This window comes from Trachurus trachurus, assembly GCF_905171665.1.
Source record: "Trachurus trachurus genome assembly, chromosome: 4".
NCBI lineage: Eukaryota > Metazoa > Chordata > Actinopteri > Carangiformes > Carangidae > Trachurus > Trachurus trachurus.
In genome coordinates, this window is record NC_139898.1 from 27,040,991 (window position 1) to 27,056,136 (window position 15,146).

The following is a 15,146-nucleotide window of genomic DNA, read 5'->3' on the forward strand; positions in this document are numbered from 1 at the left end:
GGACCCAAAAATAGAACTAATTGTCACAGAAGGTTTTTCACCATACATCATTTCTATGAGGTGTCTAGAACAACATACTAAAAGTCCTAAGAAATCCTAGTTGGGGAAATATGTTTAATTTGCATCATGATTTACTGTATAAAGTCTATGGTGCCGACAACAATACACCCCAATGGGGCTATTTTTTTCCTTTACTCCTATCACAATGAAACTTAACACAATGAAAGTATCCATGAAATGTAACATTTTTTGTATTACAAGTTTCTTTGAAAATGAATTTGAATATGCAAATGAGCCTTACACTAATCAAATACGCCCAAAATACACCCGAATAGGCTTCTTTTTTTCCTTTACTCCTATCACAATGAAACTTTACACAATGAAAGTAGACATTAAAAGTAAAATTTTTTGTATTACAAGTTTCTTGGAAAATGAATTTGAATATGCAAATGAGCAATACACTAATGGAATATGCCCAAAATACACCCGAATAGGCTTCTTTTCTTCCTTTACTCCTACCACAATCACACTTATAAAACTTACTCACACAATAAAAGTATACATGAAAAGTAACATTTCTGTATTTCAAGTTTCTTGGAAAATTAATTTTAAATATGTAAATGAGCTCAACACTAATTGACTTATGGTCAAGAAGCCATAAAGCCACAAGCAGCAAAAACAGGGGCCAAATAACTTAGTTCTTAGTCCCGCTCATATCTTGTTGAACATAACAGCATATCTAATATAACATCACACACAGTCGTTGAAACGACTTTGATGAATTCTGACTTTCTTCTGATGTTCTCTGCAAACTGGGAGGAAAGTCGTTAGGTAAGGCTTGTTCGCTAATAAAAAAAAAAGAATTTAGAAAGCAACTGGAGACAAGACTGTGCAATCAATTCTTAAGGTCAATATAGGTCTTTTAAGTGTGGCAAGTGACATATGTGTATGCATGGTGACAGCACTCAGTGCATAGGTTAACTTATTGAATGGACATGAATGTGTTAGTTATTTGGCCCCTGTTGCTGCTTGTGGCTTTATGGCTTCTTGACCATTTAAGTCAATTAGTGTTGAGCTCATTTACATATTTAAAATACATTTTCCAAGAAACTTGAAATACAGAAATGTTACTTTTCATGTATACTTTTATTGTGTGAAGTGTGATTGTGGTAGGAGTAAAGGAAGAAAATAAGCCTATTCGGGTGTATTTTGGGCATATTCCATTAGTGTATTGCTCATTTGCTTATTCAAATTCATTTTCCAAGAAACTTGTAATACAAAAAATGTTACTTTTAATGTCTATTTTCATTGTGTAAAGTTTCATTGTGGTAGGAGTAAAGGAAAAAAAGAAGCCTATTCGGGTGTATTTGGGGCATATTTGATTAGTGTAAGGCTCATTTGCATATTCAAATTCATTTTCAAAGAAACTTGTAATACAAAAAATGTTACATTTCATGGATACTTTCATTGTGTAAAGTTTCATTGTGATAGGAGTAAAGGGGGAAAATAGCCCCATTGGGGTGTATTGTTGTCGGCACCATAGACTTTATACAGTAAATAATGATGCGAATTAAACATATTTCCCCAACTAGGATTTCTTAGGACTTTTAGTATGTTGTTCTAGACACCTCATAGAAATGATGTATGGTGAAAAACCTTCTGTGACAATTAGTCTGTCGTAAAACGCTATTTTGCCTGGACTATTGTCTATTTGCATAAAACTGTTATTACAATCTGATGTAGTATATGGAGCCAAGTGATGATGAAACAAGGGGAGCAGATCTAGAAGACATCACAACCAGTTTAACCACTGATAAATTGATTTTCAAAATATTTTATTATTTATCAAAATTAATCAAATGTTACTATATCATCACCAAATCCATTTGTCCCTCTGAACAGGTATCCAGGAGTTTCCAGATAATATAAAATGCTGTAAAGGTCTGTCTGTGGTGGAGGCCAGTGTCAACCCTATCACCAAGTAAGACGCTAACACCAGCTCACTGATAACACATTTCACTACAGCGTTGAAGCTCTACTGAATACTGATACTGGCAAATGTGAATAGCTGCAGGATTGACATTCAGTGATGCCAATAGATATGATAATGATATTAAAAATAGGGAGTGTGCAGCTTCTGAAGAAAACACTTGTATTATCCTATAAATAATCATCTTTCAAAAGATTTAAAATTGGCTAAATTGAATTAGTGCGTTCACTGAGAGAGGTTTTATCAACCAGTTTCTATGAACCAGGTCTCAGTTCATGATCTAATGGGCGGTTTGATGCGTGTTTGTGTGAGAGTTGCTGACGTGTTCAAAGCACCACAGAGGAGCTGGCTGCGTCCACTGACTCCACACCACCATACAATCCCTGTGTTCACATCCCGTTGGCCTGATCCGCAGCAAAGATACGAGGACAGTACGACAGTCGAGTGCCGGTGTTTACTTTTCTGCTGCAAAGCCACTGGAGCATCAGGTGTAATGCTAGTAATTGTTGTTTTCCTAACACCGGTGTAATGTCCAGGAAGCACAACTAGACTCAACCACACACTGTACTGCAGACGGAGGCGCTTCCTTTCCTTATACGTGTGTTTGTGTGTATGTGTGTGTGTGAAAGCGCACGCTCACACATGCATGTTTGTGTGTGTGTGTGTGTGTGTGTGTGTGTGTAAGAGATGAGTCATCTGCAGGCTAACAGCAGCTAGCTGTTCTGCAGGGCTTGTTATGGGAGCGTTGTCCATGTTTTTATTCCACCGAGACCCTTCAAGGACACACACTCTCCTTTTCACTTTCTTATCCCTCTTTTGTAAACCTCCTTTCTTTCTTTTTTCCCTCTCTCTTTCTCTCTCTCTCTCCCTCTCCCAGACTCCCAGATGGTTTTACGCAGCTCCTGAATCTGACCCAGCTCTTCTTAAACGATGCCTTCCTGGAGTATCTGCCGGCTAACTTTGGCAGGTAAACGGATGCATCAGTGTGTCTTCATTTGTGAGGGCATATGTGAGCATCATGGGTATTAGTGTGTTGGATTGGTTGTTTTTTTGTTTTTTTTATACATATCACAGGCATCAATGTGCCTTATTTAATGTCTCTTATATGAAAGAATATTTATGAGAAATATTTGTAAATTACTTTTACTAGGATCTTTATCATCATTGATCAGGGAACAGGTTTGACACTGTTTCACTGATTGCAGTCTGCGTTTTCTAATTGCAGCCTTTCTTGACTTTTCAAGTAACATTTGTTGTATTTCATGTAGAGAATTAATACAGTAAATTAAGTTTTGGTTTCTGTGCCTTCTGTTTTTCAGACTCTCCAAACTACGGATCCTTGAGCTGAGAGAGAACCACCTGAAAACCATGCCAAAGTAAGACAAAGCACCATATGTGTCTGTGGGTGTTTGTGCATACAAATGTGTCAGAAATAAAGAGAGTTGCAACACACACATGGACACAGATGCTTCATGATATTTCGGAGTGTATCCTTGCCTTCCCAGGCGTCCAGACTAAAACTATATTTATCCCCTGGCAGGTGTTCCTATTAGAGCAGGAACATGTTCTGCCTGTTTCCTGTTCACTATAATGTGGCTGAATTTGTAGCCAATTAAAACTGATTGATAAAGTGCTAATACCAATACTAATTTACTGTATATGACCACCAGTGCATATTCCTTATGGTACTTCAGCTGGTTTACAGTAAGTGGCAGAACTGCTCCCAAATGAACAGGTAGGAGGTATTTTGACACATATCCAAATTAAAGCTAATTGTAATCAACTTACTAGAGCAACGAAGAGCAGGACTGTGCTGAAATAACCGCAAATCTGAAAAAAGGAGCTCTGACACTGTTAGTTCAACATTTTGGCAAATTGGCCCATAATCACTTTAGTTTTAGCAGTAGGTTCATCAAACTCATCAAATACACAATCCAACAACTCCAACGCTCTGGTGGACAAGTTGTGACCTGCACATTCACCACGCTATGAGATAATAACAGAACGTTACGAGACAGAGTTGTTTTAGAGGTAAATGCAGAGACTGCTTGCCGAAAAACTGCCCCCAATGGGAACTCCTCCCCCTAGTTTGACTTTAACAGGTAACACATCAACCGTTGTTCCCTCGGCCTCTGGGGAGCTGACCACCATACCTGAACAGGGAAAAGATGCAAAGCCTCTCCTTCAAGCTGTTTTGCATGAATTTACCTCTAAAACAACTCTGTCTCTTAACGTTCTGTTATTATCTCATAGCGTGGTGAATGTGCAGGTCACAACTTGTCCACCAGAGTGTTTTGGAGTTGTTGGATTGTGTATTTGATGAGTTTGATGAAGGAAACTGCATTAACCCTTCGTAGCGTAGCTCTGAGCAGCTTGCGGCTCTGCTCCGCTGATCTAAAAATAGCATGCACCGACAATTACGGTAAAGGTAACGAACCTACTGCTATGACTATAGGGATTATGGCAAAGGGCCAACTTGCCAAAATGTCGAACTATGCCTTTAAGTAAACATCACTACCCATTGAACTGTGATGTTAAAAGTTTTATTTGTTTTTGTTTTATTTTTTATTTTATCTGTGAAAAGACTAGTGGCCACTAAATAATATCTTGAATAAGGGAAAACTGAATAATGTGCCCGCTTTGTGTATTTAAAAAGTGTAGAATTTGCATATGTAACATCTGTAGTAATCAATGTACTTTATCCTCTCAGGTCCATCCACAGACTGACACAGTTGGAGAGGTTGGATCTGGGTAGCAATGAATTCTCTGACATGGTGAGAATGGTTGTCGTCATATTTTGCATAATAAAACATGTACAGTATACATTAACATTAATCCTTATATGAGCACAGTAAGCTCAGGCAATAATATTTTATTAATCTAATGTTTGCACTTACTAGTTTGTAAAGAAATGCGCACGAAAACGAGGAAGGAGAAGAGAAGGAGGTCCAAAGTCAGAGAAGAGTCTGTAACACAGATGCTGTGTCCCATTTCTGGGGCCACCTCCTTTAAAGTTCACATTTGCGGACCCGGTGCAGCATATGGTGAATCATCTGTAGAGCGTCTCCTCGAAGGAGGAGGAGGCACAGGTTCAGCTGGACTTCGGAAGTGGGACACAGTGACATGGTGGAGGAAGAGAGGGCTGGATAGAGGATGGTAGGATGTGACATCAGGGTCAGACAGGAAGTCGACTGTGACAGGAGTGAGTTGGCTGCACGCTTTACTTGCTGCCAAGAGATAGAAAGCTTGGAGGGAGCGACTGCCAGTCTCACCCACTCTGTCAACAGTTAAATCAAAGTGGGAAGTCTCTGGACCCACCAAAGCACCATTTTTTTTTTGGATTCCAAGCATGTTCACGACATTTGTACTGTCTGTTTGCGTGTGAAATGAAAGTGTGTGTGATCAGTGTAAGTTACTGTAGTTTCCTCTGTTTTTACATGTTAGCCAGAGGTGTTGGAACAAATCCACAACTTAAGGGAGCTGTGGCTGGATAACAACTCTCTACAGTCTATACCAGGGGTAAGAACATATGAATAAAGCTGCACTGCAGATGTTGTTCTCTTTTACAAGGTTTGCTCCTCTGTCTTTTTCATCCATCTATCTCTTTCTCTCCTCACAGTCAATGGGGAAACTTCGTCAGTTGCGATACTTGGACTTAGCGAAGAATCGAATTGAAACGTTGGACACGGACATTTCAGGCTGTGAGGCCTTAGAGGACCTGCTACTATCCTCCAATATGCTGCAGCACCTCCCTGACTCTATAGGTACACACATATATACACACAAAGTTGATGAAGCTTTAGCAAAGCATCTAAATCACCACCTATTGAATCCCTAATGGGGTTAGACAGCAGCAGTTGTACTGGGCAGATCCCAGGTGAGAGTGGTGGCAGCAACAAAGCACAGACAAATGAAAAGTATATTAAGGGATGGTGTTTTACTGTATTTTCCCTACAACAAATCCCATTTAAAAGGGAAAAAAAGGAAGTAATACGCTCTATGTCTCAACAATTTCCTGACCCCTCCACCTTGCCTGTGGCGATCAGCTCCGAGCTCCAACAGCTCCAATATCTAAATCAGGTCATATATAAATAGATTCCCTTTTTTAAAAAGTGTGAAGTAATTGACTAAAACATCTGGGAGTATAGTTTCCGGCAAACGATGCTCAAACAGGAGTGTGTTTTGCATTTGTTTGGGACTATTTTCAGGCTCTGAGTAATGTGCATTTGGTTTGCTGACGAATATTTATGGCAGCAGGAAGGGTGTATGTGGGATCGACTCAAAATAAACTATAGTGTTCATTGTAATGAAGGAACATGTCAGCCAATGCAACTGTATGGCTCACTGATGAGTGTTTTTATAGTTTGTGACAACAGTTCTATGGTAAAGAGGAAGACGCTACTATATCAGGCTTTCGGCTCCACAGGCGCTGCTCGTCAGAAGGATCAGTTCATTGTGTTGGTTTTGCTCTTTTCACAGGATGTTTTCACCGTAAGAAAAATATAGATTATCGCTATCTATTCTATATCTACCCTTAAAAAAAAAAGACACGTCAGCCCACGGTGTATGTTTCTTTGTAGAGGAAATAACTGGTGCATGTTTGTGTTGCTGTGTCGATTTGAATGTGTGTTTGCATTTGGTGCAGGAATGTTGAAGAAGCTGACAACATTGAAGGTAGATGACAACCAGCTGACCTCACTGCCTAACACCATTGGGAGGTAAGAGAAACCCCCACCCTACACACACACACACACACACACAAGTACACATGCAGCACAAATGGAATCATAAAGCCTTGTGTAGACTTTAGTTTTCACCTTCAGCACTATCTTGTATCAGATTAGACGTTGTCAGCAGGGGACTGTTTATCTTTGGTGGGTTGTTGTTCTCCTTGTTTTATTACTGTTAGTTGCTGTGTTGTAATGCTGGCTGATGATTGGGGGGGGGGTTCTGTGTGTTGTGTTTGCTGCGCTGCTGTGGCGTTAGTGCGAAGCCCAAGCAAGGGTGAGTAACATTAGCCTCCTGGATCCAGGGGTGCGTTCAGAGACAGATAGATGTTCAACTGCGTTGCAGATACAAACATCCAAGCTTGAGACCACATGCTATCAATGTGGGAAACTTCTTGTATTCATGCAAATTACATGCAAACATAAAGTTAATTTCGGGTTTTGAAGGCATGAAATGATAATGTTCTGTTTTCTTAATGCTCGTTTCTCAAATCTGTTCAATATTTGGACATAATGTTTGAATAAAATCTACATCTGTAACAGTAAATATACTCGAACACAGCCCTGGTAAAAAACCTACAGGGTTCAGACAGAAATGATTGCATGTAAAAAGATTATAGTAATTTGATTATGATAAATTCTTATTATAATCCATCACAGTCCAGATTCAATCAGAGTAATCAGATTAGTTGCTTTTGAAAAAAGAAAGAAGAATATTTGTTGAATGAAGCAGAAACATCTCTGAAAGGAAACACATTCAGATTTCATTACTTATGAACATAAAACTCTGCTCATATTACAGATTGTAAATAAGGACTTTTATTTTGTTTAACTCCAGGGTTAATAAGAAAAACAAAACCTGTAGCAACAGAAACATGAAGTTACATTAGTTTGCATTAGAATAAATAGATTTAGTTCCTTTTTTTTCTCCTATTAACACTTTAATAGCTATTTTGAATAAACACAAATCGGATAACCTGTGATGGATTACATGTCAAAAAGACTGATCATCGACATTCTATTTGACATTAATGTAAATATTCTTTGCAATGAATTTGTATCTGAACGCTGCAAAAACATTTTGTCTTCCTGAACAAGTCCCAGATTTTAGCATCAATAAGTAGAACTGTAGATCCATGACTTCCCCTCTGATAATACCATACGATATCCTTTTCTTACCTCAGTAGTCGTGTTTAACTAATAATTCTGAATGTGATCCCTTAACTTCCCCTCTGTGTCTTCGATGGACAATTCTCTATTCCCGAATAAGATTTTTTTTTTATGCTATGATGAAAGCTGTAAAGTATGTGTGTAAATGTAAAATTTATCCCTGTGTCTCAACCAGTACTAAAGTATATCTCCATCTAGATGCATTGTTATAAAAGGATGCAATATAATAATGTACGCTTACACTGAGTAATATAAATATATAATAGTAGTTAAGTTACTCTGTGTGTCTCTATTCATACATTTCCAGCTTCAGTTACACTTTTAGGGCTGTGACTTTATAACTAAATACAACCTGTCACCCTGCAGATGGATGGATAGCTATACATACTGTATATGTATATATACATACGTTTCTCCCAGTGACTACATACAGTATGTGCCAGTTTATATGTCAGTTTTAATTGTTGAACTAAAAGCTGCAACTGCGAGGCCACGGCCACAGTTTAAAAATGTAATTTTTTCTCATTTAGTTGATACTCTAATCTGGCCCTGTTTGGTTCTGTGCTGGACGAGCGACTGTGTGCTTCTCATATTCTGTGTGTTTGAGAGACCAAGTTAGTCCTCATCGTTGAAGTCTTTTCAAGTGTTATTTGAACACACTGCCATTAAAGCCTCGTTGGGATGCACCAAGCAGCAGTAGGCTCAGCTCTGGTGAGAACAATTGCCTTTTTTTTTTTTACCCAATGGCCACAAGAGGCAACGATGAGCCGGTTACACACTCGAAAACAAACGTCAACAAGCGTCAGAAAGTTTATATTTATGCTTTATAACAGCTGTTCTCGAACACCTTTCTTTTTTAGATTCAGCGATAGAGGTGACATCAAGGATGAGGACTAACTATGTGCTTTTGTAAATGTGCGTCTGGTTAAGAGCAGCACACAGCCACTTCCCAGCACTTTTCTCTGGGAGCTTCAGGGACCGTCTCCCACGCTGTGGATGAAACAATCCTGAACAGGAGTAGCTCTCAACCAGAGGGGACCAAAAGGACCAATGTGTAGGATTTAGGGGGCTCTATTTGAAGAAATGGAAAATAATATGCATTATTATGTTTTCATTATTATATAATAACCTGGAACTCAGAATTGATGTATTTTGGTTAGCTTAGAAATTAGAGGAAGACTTTTGTATCTATACAGGAAGCAGGTTCTCCTCTATAGAGCACAGACAGTCTGAACACTGGTGTTACAGAGATGGCCCTCTGTATTTTTACATTTATTACATACCTGTAGGCCACCATAAGCTCTCCTACACACTTGGAAAGGGGGGTTTTATGGGAGAGTTATTCAGTTTGTTGCCATCTGCAACCTCATGACTAGATACAACTACTGTAAATCCTACACACTAGTCCTAAAAAATCCTAAAATGAACGGACAAGCAGTTTCTCTCTGAGCAGCTAGTGAAAACCTGCACAAAAGCATCCATGGTCTGTCCAAACTTTTTCCTTAAATTGACCCAGAGACTTGTCATGGAGTGTAGGACTGTAGAGCTGGTTGGCAGATTGCAGCTAAAGTCAAATGTGACACATTCAACTCTTACTGTATGTATTTGTGGGAGACATAGTGTTTTATTTTTAATCAGGAGCACAGACAACGCAGAAAGAGATAACAAACCAGGGGAAATGTAACAGTGACTTCCATCTACATAAAGGATAAGAAACTCTTCTCCTCTGCTCTGCTCCTCTCTCCCTCTCTCTTTCCTGTCAGACCGTATGGTGGCCCAGATGGTCTGGTCCATTGGGAATAATAATAGCAGGCTAATGCAATGTTAACAGTGACAGTACATTAATGTAGAATTGTTGTCTCATTAGCATTAGCCCGCTGTTAGCGCGCTGCTAGGCCAATGATAGCAGTCAAGGGAGGCGGGGGTCAGGCTGTGCTGTGGAGGGCCTGCTGTGGATGTTGCTGCTGTGAATCTCAGTGAAGTGGAGAAGTTGAGATCCAGGTTGAAGAATTTCAGGCATGCAGATGGGTGTTCATCAAATTAAAAATCAAATTTATGCAGGTAACACCAGACTAAGTTTGATTGATTGGCTCTCTCTTAATTGATTTACTTACTGATTCTTCAATGTGACGATCTTTTCCTTCTCGCAACACTCTACTTCTAAGTTACCGCTGCTGTATTAAGAGACTTTTCCTTCTTATCGTAACACGTTAAAGAATAAAACTGGCGTCATTTTGTACTTTTATTATTGTCAACAAACCTCAAACGGTCATCTGTCTCTGCTCACTTTCTGACATCCTTGCCTTGTCTAGCTCAATCATTCATTCCCAGTGAGGATATACATCTTGAGAAGAAGGTCAAACATGAAGTTTAAGGCTCAGTAATTTCCTTGAACAGCTGGGCACTTAAGTTTTTCGCAAACACTCATAAAATCGGAGTAAATAGTGCATATGTTGAGGGACTATTTTCAGCTCTACATTAATACACGTTTTGTGCACTGATGAGCATTTTACTGCAGCAGGATGGCATATGTAGGATGGACTAAAAATAAACTACAGAGCCTGTGTTCATGTTAATGAAGCAACATGCCACCCAGTGCAACAGAGGGGCTCATTCATGTGTTTTGTAACAGATATTAGATTAAAAAAGTGGAGCCGGATGGTGCAGAGCTATGAGATAAATCAGCCTTTGGCCACACAGACTGTAGCTACCTGATGTTGGACCAACTCAACCTTGGTTTTCATTCTTTTACACAGGATTAATTGACAATAAGAAAAATCAAGAGTGGCGCCCTCGTTATTCTTTAAAACCTCTTATCTAAGTAGTTAGATGTTGCAGCAGAGGTTCTGCAGCCTGTAGAATGAAATCCTCTCTGTCTTCCTCTCTGCTTCTGTTCCTTCCACTCCAGTCTGTCTCTGTTGGAAGAGTTGGACGTTAGTTGTAATGAGTTGGAGTCGTTGCCTCCCACCGTCGGCTACCTGCACAGCCTGAGGACCTTCGCTGCCGATGAGAACTTCCTCGCAGAGCTGCCCCGGGAGGTGAGGAGATCAAACCCATCAGGAACACTTGCTTACGCCGGCAGAGATAGTATTATTCAGAAATGAAGCATTAGAGAGATTAATTAATTTCCTTATCAGTATCCTTCATGCCTTTATCATGCAGAGTAGCAGAGTTTTAAGTGTCTTCCCATTGTGTCGCCGCTTTGCTGTGAAAAGCATTTGCTCCTTGGGGAGAGTTCATTCTGCTCAGCTGATTTGCTGATCCACAGAAAATTCATAGGCAACACTTTTGATAGATAATATAATGTATCACCTGAAGAAATGACACTCACACACTTCCAGCTTCTTAATTGTTCAAAATTGCTGCTCTCCTTTGCTTCTTCTGACAGCAAATAGTGTCTCTTATTGTTTCCTACCGCTCATCAGACAAAATACGCAATTAGAGGTGTCACCTTCAGCTCTTGTGTAATTGTGATCACCAGTGTCCTGACATTTTACAGATTAGACATTTACGACGAGTGAATTTTTAAAATGCAGCCCTATTATTATTCTTTCATGGTATTAAAATGGAGCTTGTTAAAAGGTGTCCCTAATGTCGCTGATCTAATGCAGCATTAGACGCCATTGTGATGAGATCTGATGGATTGTGTATTTGTTGTGTGTGTGTGTGTGTGTGTGTGTGTGTGTGTGTGTGTGTGTGTGTGTGTGTGTGTGTGTATTTCAGATCGGCAACTGTAAGAACGTGACGGTAATGTCTCTCCGGTCCAACAAGCTGGAGTTTCTCCCCGATGAGATCGGACAGATGACCAAACTACGAGTGCTCAACCTTAGTGACAACAGGTACAAGCAGCACACGACACGCCCACTCTCATGTATGTAGGCTACATTTTCATCAATGGCTGTTCGGGGTCTGTAGCTGCTCTCACCGCCCGCTGTTACCATGGGAATGGGTGAGTGTGTTGCCATGGTTACGCGCTCTGCAGGCTGTACAGTGCGTGGGCAGAAGAAACATCTCTCTTTTCTTTCTTTCTCACTCTCTCTCTCTCCCCCTCTGTCTCTCTCAGGTTAAAGAATCTGCCGTTTACCTTTACTAAGCTGAAGGACCTGGCAGCTCTGTGGCTTTCTGACAATCAGGTATCTTTTCTTTCTCTTTTTCTTTCTCCTCCTCCTCCCACACTCACGCTCACAGAGTCTGTACGTGCTCGCGAGTCTGCAGCACAAACGCTCGACGCTATCAATGAATTAATCAGATTACCAGGCCGGTTTAATGGGTCTGTTTACTGACGCCTCGACTTGCTGTTAATGCAAAGTCAACACATCCTGGATCTGTTTTATATTAAAAGCCTTGCGGTAATTCACGTGAGGCCTTCTGCTGTAATATTTATTAATTCACTGCATTTACACTGAGCTTTGGCCCAGTTAGTCAATCAGAGCACCACAGAAATCAAAACTAGTGCCTGAAGCACCTTCAATGGACACTAACAACACCGCATTCACTGTCACAGGGAAAAGATTCACACATGAGATTTTTGCTTAACGATGAGAATGCAAGTTTGATGACCACACTGTGAGTCAAAATATGAGACTATCCCACATAACGTTTAAAGTTTAATCAAAGTTGTTGATGATAATAAAGTCACAGCCCCACTGGATCCCTGTTGATCTAAAACAGAAGACAGCAAATTTAAAATTCTAATGCAATTTGTAAAATGGCAGTGGAGTCTCACATTTACATTTAAAATTGGCACTTCTGTGTGCTGATTCTGCCTCGTAATTCAATCTCCGATCAGTCTTGTTTGCATTTGCATCTGCCATTTCCTGCATCACAACCGGCAACGCAGACAGTTTGAAAGATACAGATTCCACTGAAGTTGACATTATATTTTCCGAGCTGGATTGGTTTGGTGTGTAGCTTTTCTTTAATTCATATGCCAAAGTAGAAATGTAGAAAAGTCTCTTGGTTAATACATTTTAAATGCAGCTTTATGTGGGCAGTAACATTTCCATTTACATCACGTTACCATTTCAATAGACATGACTCAATTCTTTTTTTTCATTTTTACAAGCCGAACATGCAAATTAAAGAGCGTCTTGACAGTTTATTTATCAAGGCTGTGTCACATTGATGAAGTAGAAAAATTCAATTTGTTATCCAAATCTTAAAAGAGAGACAGTTTCTCTCTCTTTGCAATTCATTTTCCTTGTTGGCGAAAATTGATTTGCAAATTCTTTCCAAGCGATTTACATTAATACTGGACGAGTTTCATTTCTAGTCACGTCCTGAATAAACGGAAATTTCCTCAACATGAGACATTTGAATAAACAATCAATGAGCACAAATCTTTGTTTTAAGAGCAGTGGTCGGATTAGTTTTAGATTAGGAATTAGGAAACGAAACTGATCGATGAAAGTGGCCATTAGAATACTAATATATACTAATGTGTCTGTGTCTGTGTTTGCAGTCCAAGGCTCTGATCCCTCTGCAGACAGAAGCCCACCCAGAAACCAAACAGAAGGTTTTGACCAATTACATGTTTCCTCAGCAACCGCGACATGATGAGGGTATAAACCGTGTGTGTGTGTCTGTATGTGTGTGTGTGTGTATGTGAGAGAGAGAGAATCAGATACAGATTTACAGTATAAAAGAAATAGTAATAGAAGTTTTAATTCTATCTTTGTTGTGTTGTTCGTGTCTCTTTTGTGTGTGGGTGTGTTTCTGTACGTACAGATTACCAGTCAGACAGCGACAGCTTTAATCCGACCCTGTGGGAGGAGCAGAGACAGCAGAGGATGACAGTGGCCTTCGACTTTGAGGACAAGAAAGAAGAGGAGGACAACTCTGGGAAGGTCAAGGTCAGCTCTTTCCTCTCTCTCCCTGTCCTTCGCCCTTCATCTCTTTAAATAATATCAAATTTTCCAGATTTGAACTATTAATTCAGACAATGAACAGCTGTGTTGAATACGTATGTGGATGGCAGCGCCACAGAAACAATGTCGAAGCAAGCAGAGGAGAAAAGTATAGAGATTAAAGTAGCAAAATAGAAACAAAACCTATACAATCAAAAAGACATGGGCGAAAGGAACCTATTAATATCATTTATGATAGTCGATTTGAAGACTTGACTTTCATTTTGTGGTATTATCACTCACTCATAATGCTTCTTTTGGTCCTTTTATTTGCACATATACTTAAAACGTATTGTGATCTTTGCAGGTGGAGATCAACCTAAAGCGCTACCCAACACCTTACCCTGAGGACCTTAAGAACATGGTCAAGTCAGTGCAAAGCCTCGTGGGCAAAAGCGTGCACGCCGGACACGGGCACCAGCACCAGCACCAGCACCAGCACCAACACCAGCACCAGCACCAGCACCAGCTGAGCACAGGCACTGCCACCTCAGCGGGAACCAACATGGAACACACACACCTCAGCAAAGAACAGTACGAACCACCATGGCCCCTACCGCCCAAAGAGGTAGGACACACACATAGAGACACACACACACGCATACACACACATACAGACCCATAATCATGATGCACCCTCCGCCCCCTTCTTGCAAGTGTTAGGCGTAGCGTTTGGCCAGGGAAGATGACAGGGAAACACAAATGATCTGATCTGTACTGCTGCTGAAATCCATCATCTGTGCGTTTGCCAGGTGACAGACAGAGAGATGCAGGACTTCTCTCAGTCTCAGCTAATGGATCAGGGATCAATGCATAACTCTGGCATCGACATTCCCAAGAGGAAAGACAAAGAGGACCTGACAGAGAGTTCAGAGGTTTGCCCTTAAACTCTTCATTTACCTCGTAAAGTGAAATTAATGTTAAGGGAATGTAGTACTGTATTTCTAGTTTTTTGTTTGTTTGTTTGTTTTTTAGACTAATAAGCATAACAATTAAATGTACTGTATATAAAAATGTCAGGTTCAGTTCATAAATTAATTTTAAAGGGATAGTTCAACATTTTGGCAAATTTGCCCATTGTCATAATCCCTATAGTCATAGCAGTAGGTTCATTACCTTTAATTGTCAGTGCATGTTGTTTTGAGATCCGCGGGGCAGAGACGTGAGCTGCTCAGCGAACACAATGAAGGTGAACGGTACAGGTCCCCTGTCCCTCATCAAACTCATCAAATATGCAATCCAACAACTCCAAAACGCTCTGGTGGACAAGTTGTGACCTGCACATTCACCACGCTATGAAATAATCATGTAACATTATGAGAGTTCTTTTCGAGGCAAATGTGTAGCCGGAAC

The 15,146-nt window shown here is 40.1% G+C and overlaps 1 protein-coding gene across 1 annotated transcript in view; it reads left to right on the forward strand.

Moving 5' to 3' along the window:
* The window catches only part of lrrc7 (leucine rich repeat containing 7), a gene marked incomplete at both ends in the record, with an annotated part of 73,684 nt that overhangs the window by 36,236 nt on the left and 22,302 nt on the right, over positions 1 to 15,146 (forward strand). Inside the window, 15 exons of the mRNA XM_083969676.1 lie at positions 1,903 to 1,981; positions 2,868 to 2,957; positions 3,310 to 3,366; positions 4,701 to 4,764; positions 5,435 to 5,509; positions 5,610 to 5,754; positions 6,636 to 6,708; positions 6,977 to 6,994; positions 10,796 to 10,925; positions 11,611 to 11,726; positions 11,951 to 12,020; positions 13,349 to 13,448; positions 13,615 to 13,739; positions 14,101 to 14,361; positions 14,546 to 14,668. Of these exons, the coding sequence (XP_083825802.1) occupies positions 1,903 to 1,981; positions 2,868 to 2,957; positions 3,310 to 3,366; positions 4,701 to 4,764; positions 5,435 to 5,509; positions 5,610 to 5,754; positions 6,636 to 6,708; positions 6,977 to 6,994; positions 10,796 to 10,925; positions 11,611 to 11,726; positions 11,951 to 12,020; positions 13,349 to 13,448; positions 13,615 to 13,739; positions 14,101 to 14,361; positions 14,546 to 14,668 (1,526 nt within the window). The remainder of the gene's footprint in view (positions 1 to 1,902; positions 1,982 to 2,867; positions 2,958 to 3,309; positions 3,367 to 4,700; positions 4,765 to 5,434; positions 5,510 to 5,609; positions 5,755 to 6,635; positions 6,709 to 6,976; positions 6,995 to 10,795; positions 10,926 to 11,610; positions 11,727 to 11,950; positions 12,021 to 13,348; positions 13,449 to 13,614; positions 13,740 to 14,100; positions 14,362 to 14,545; positions 14,669 to 15,146) is intronic.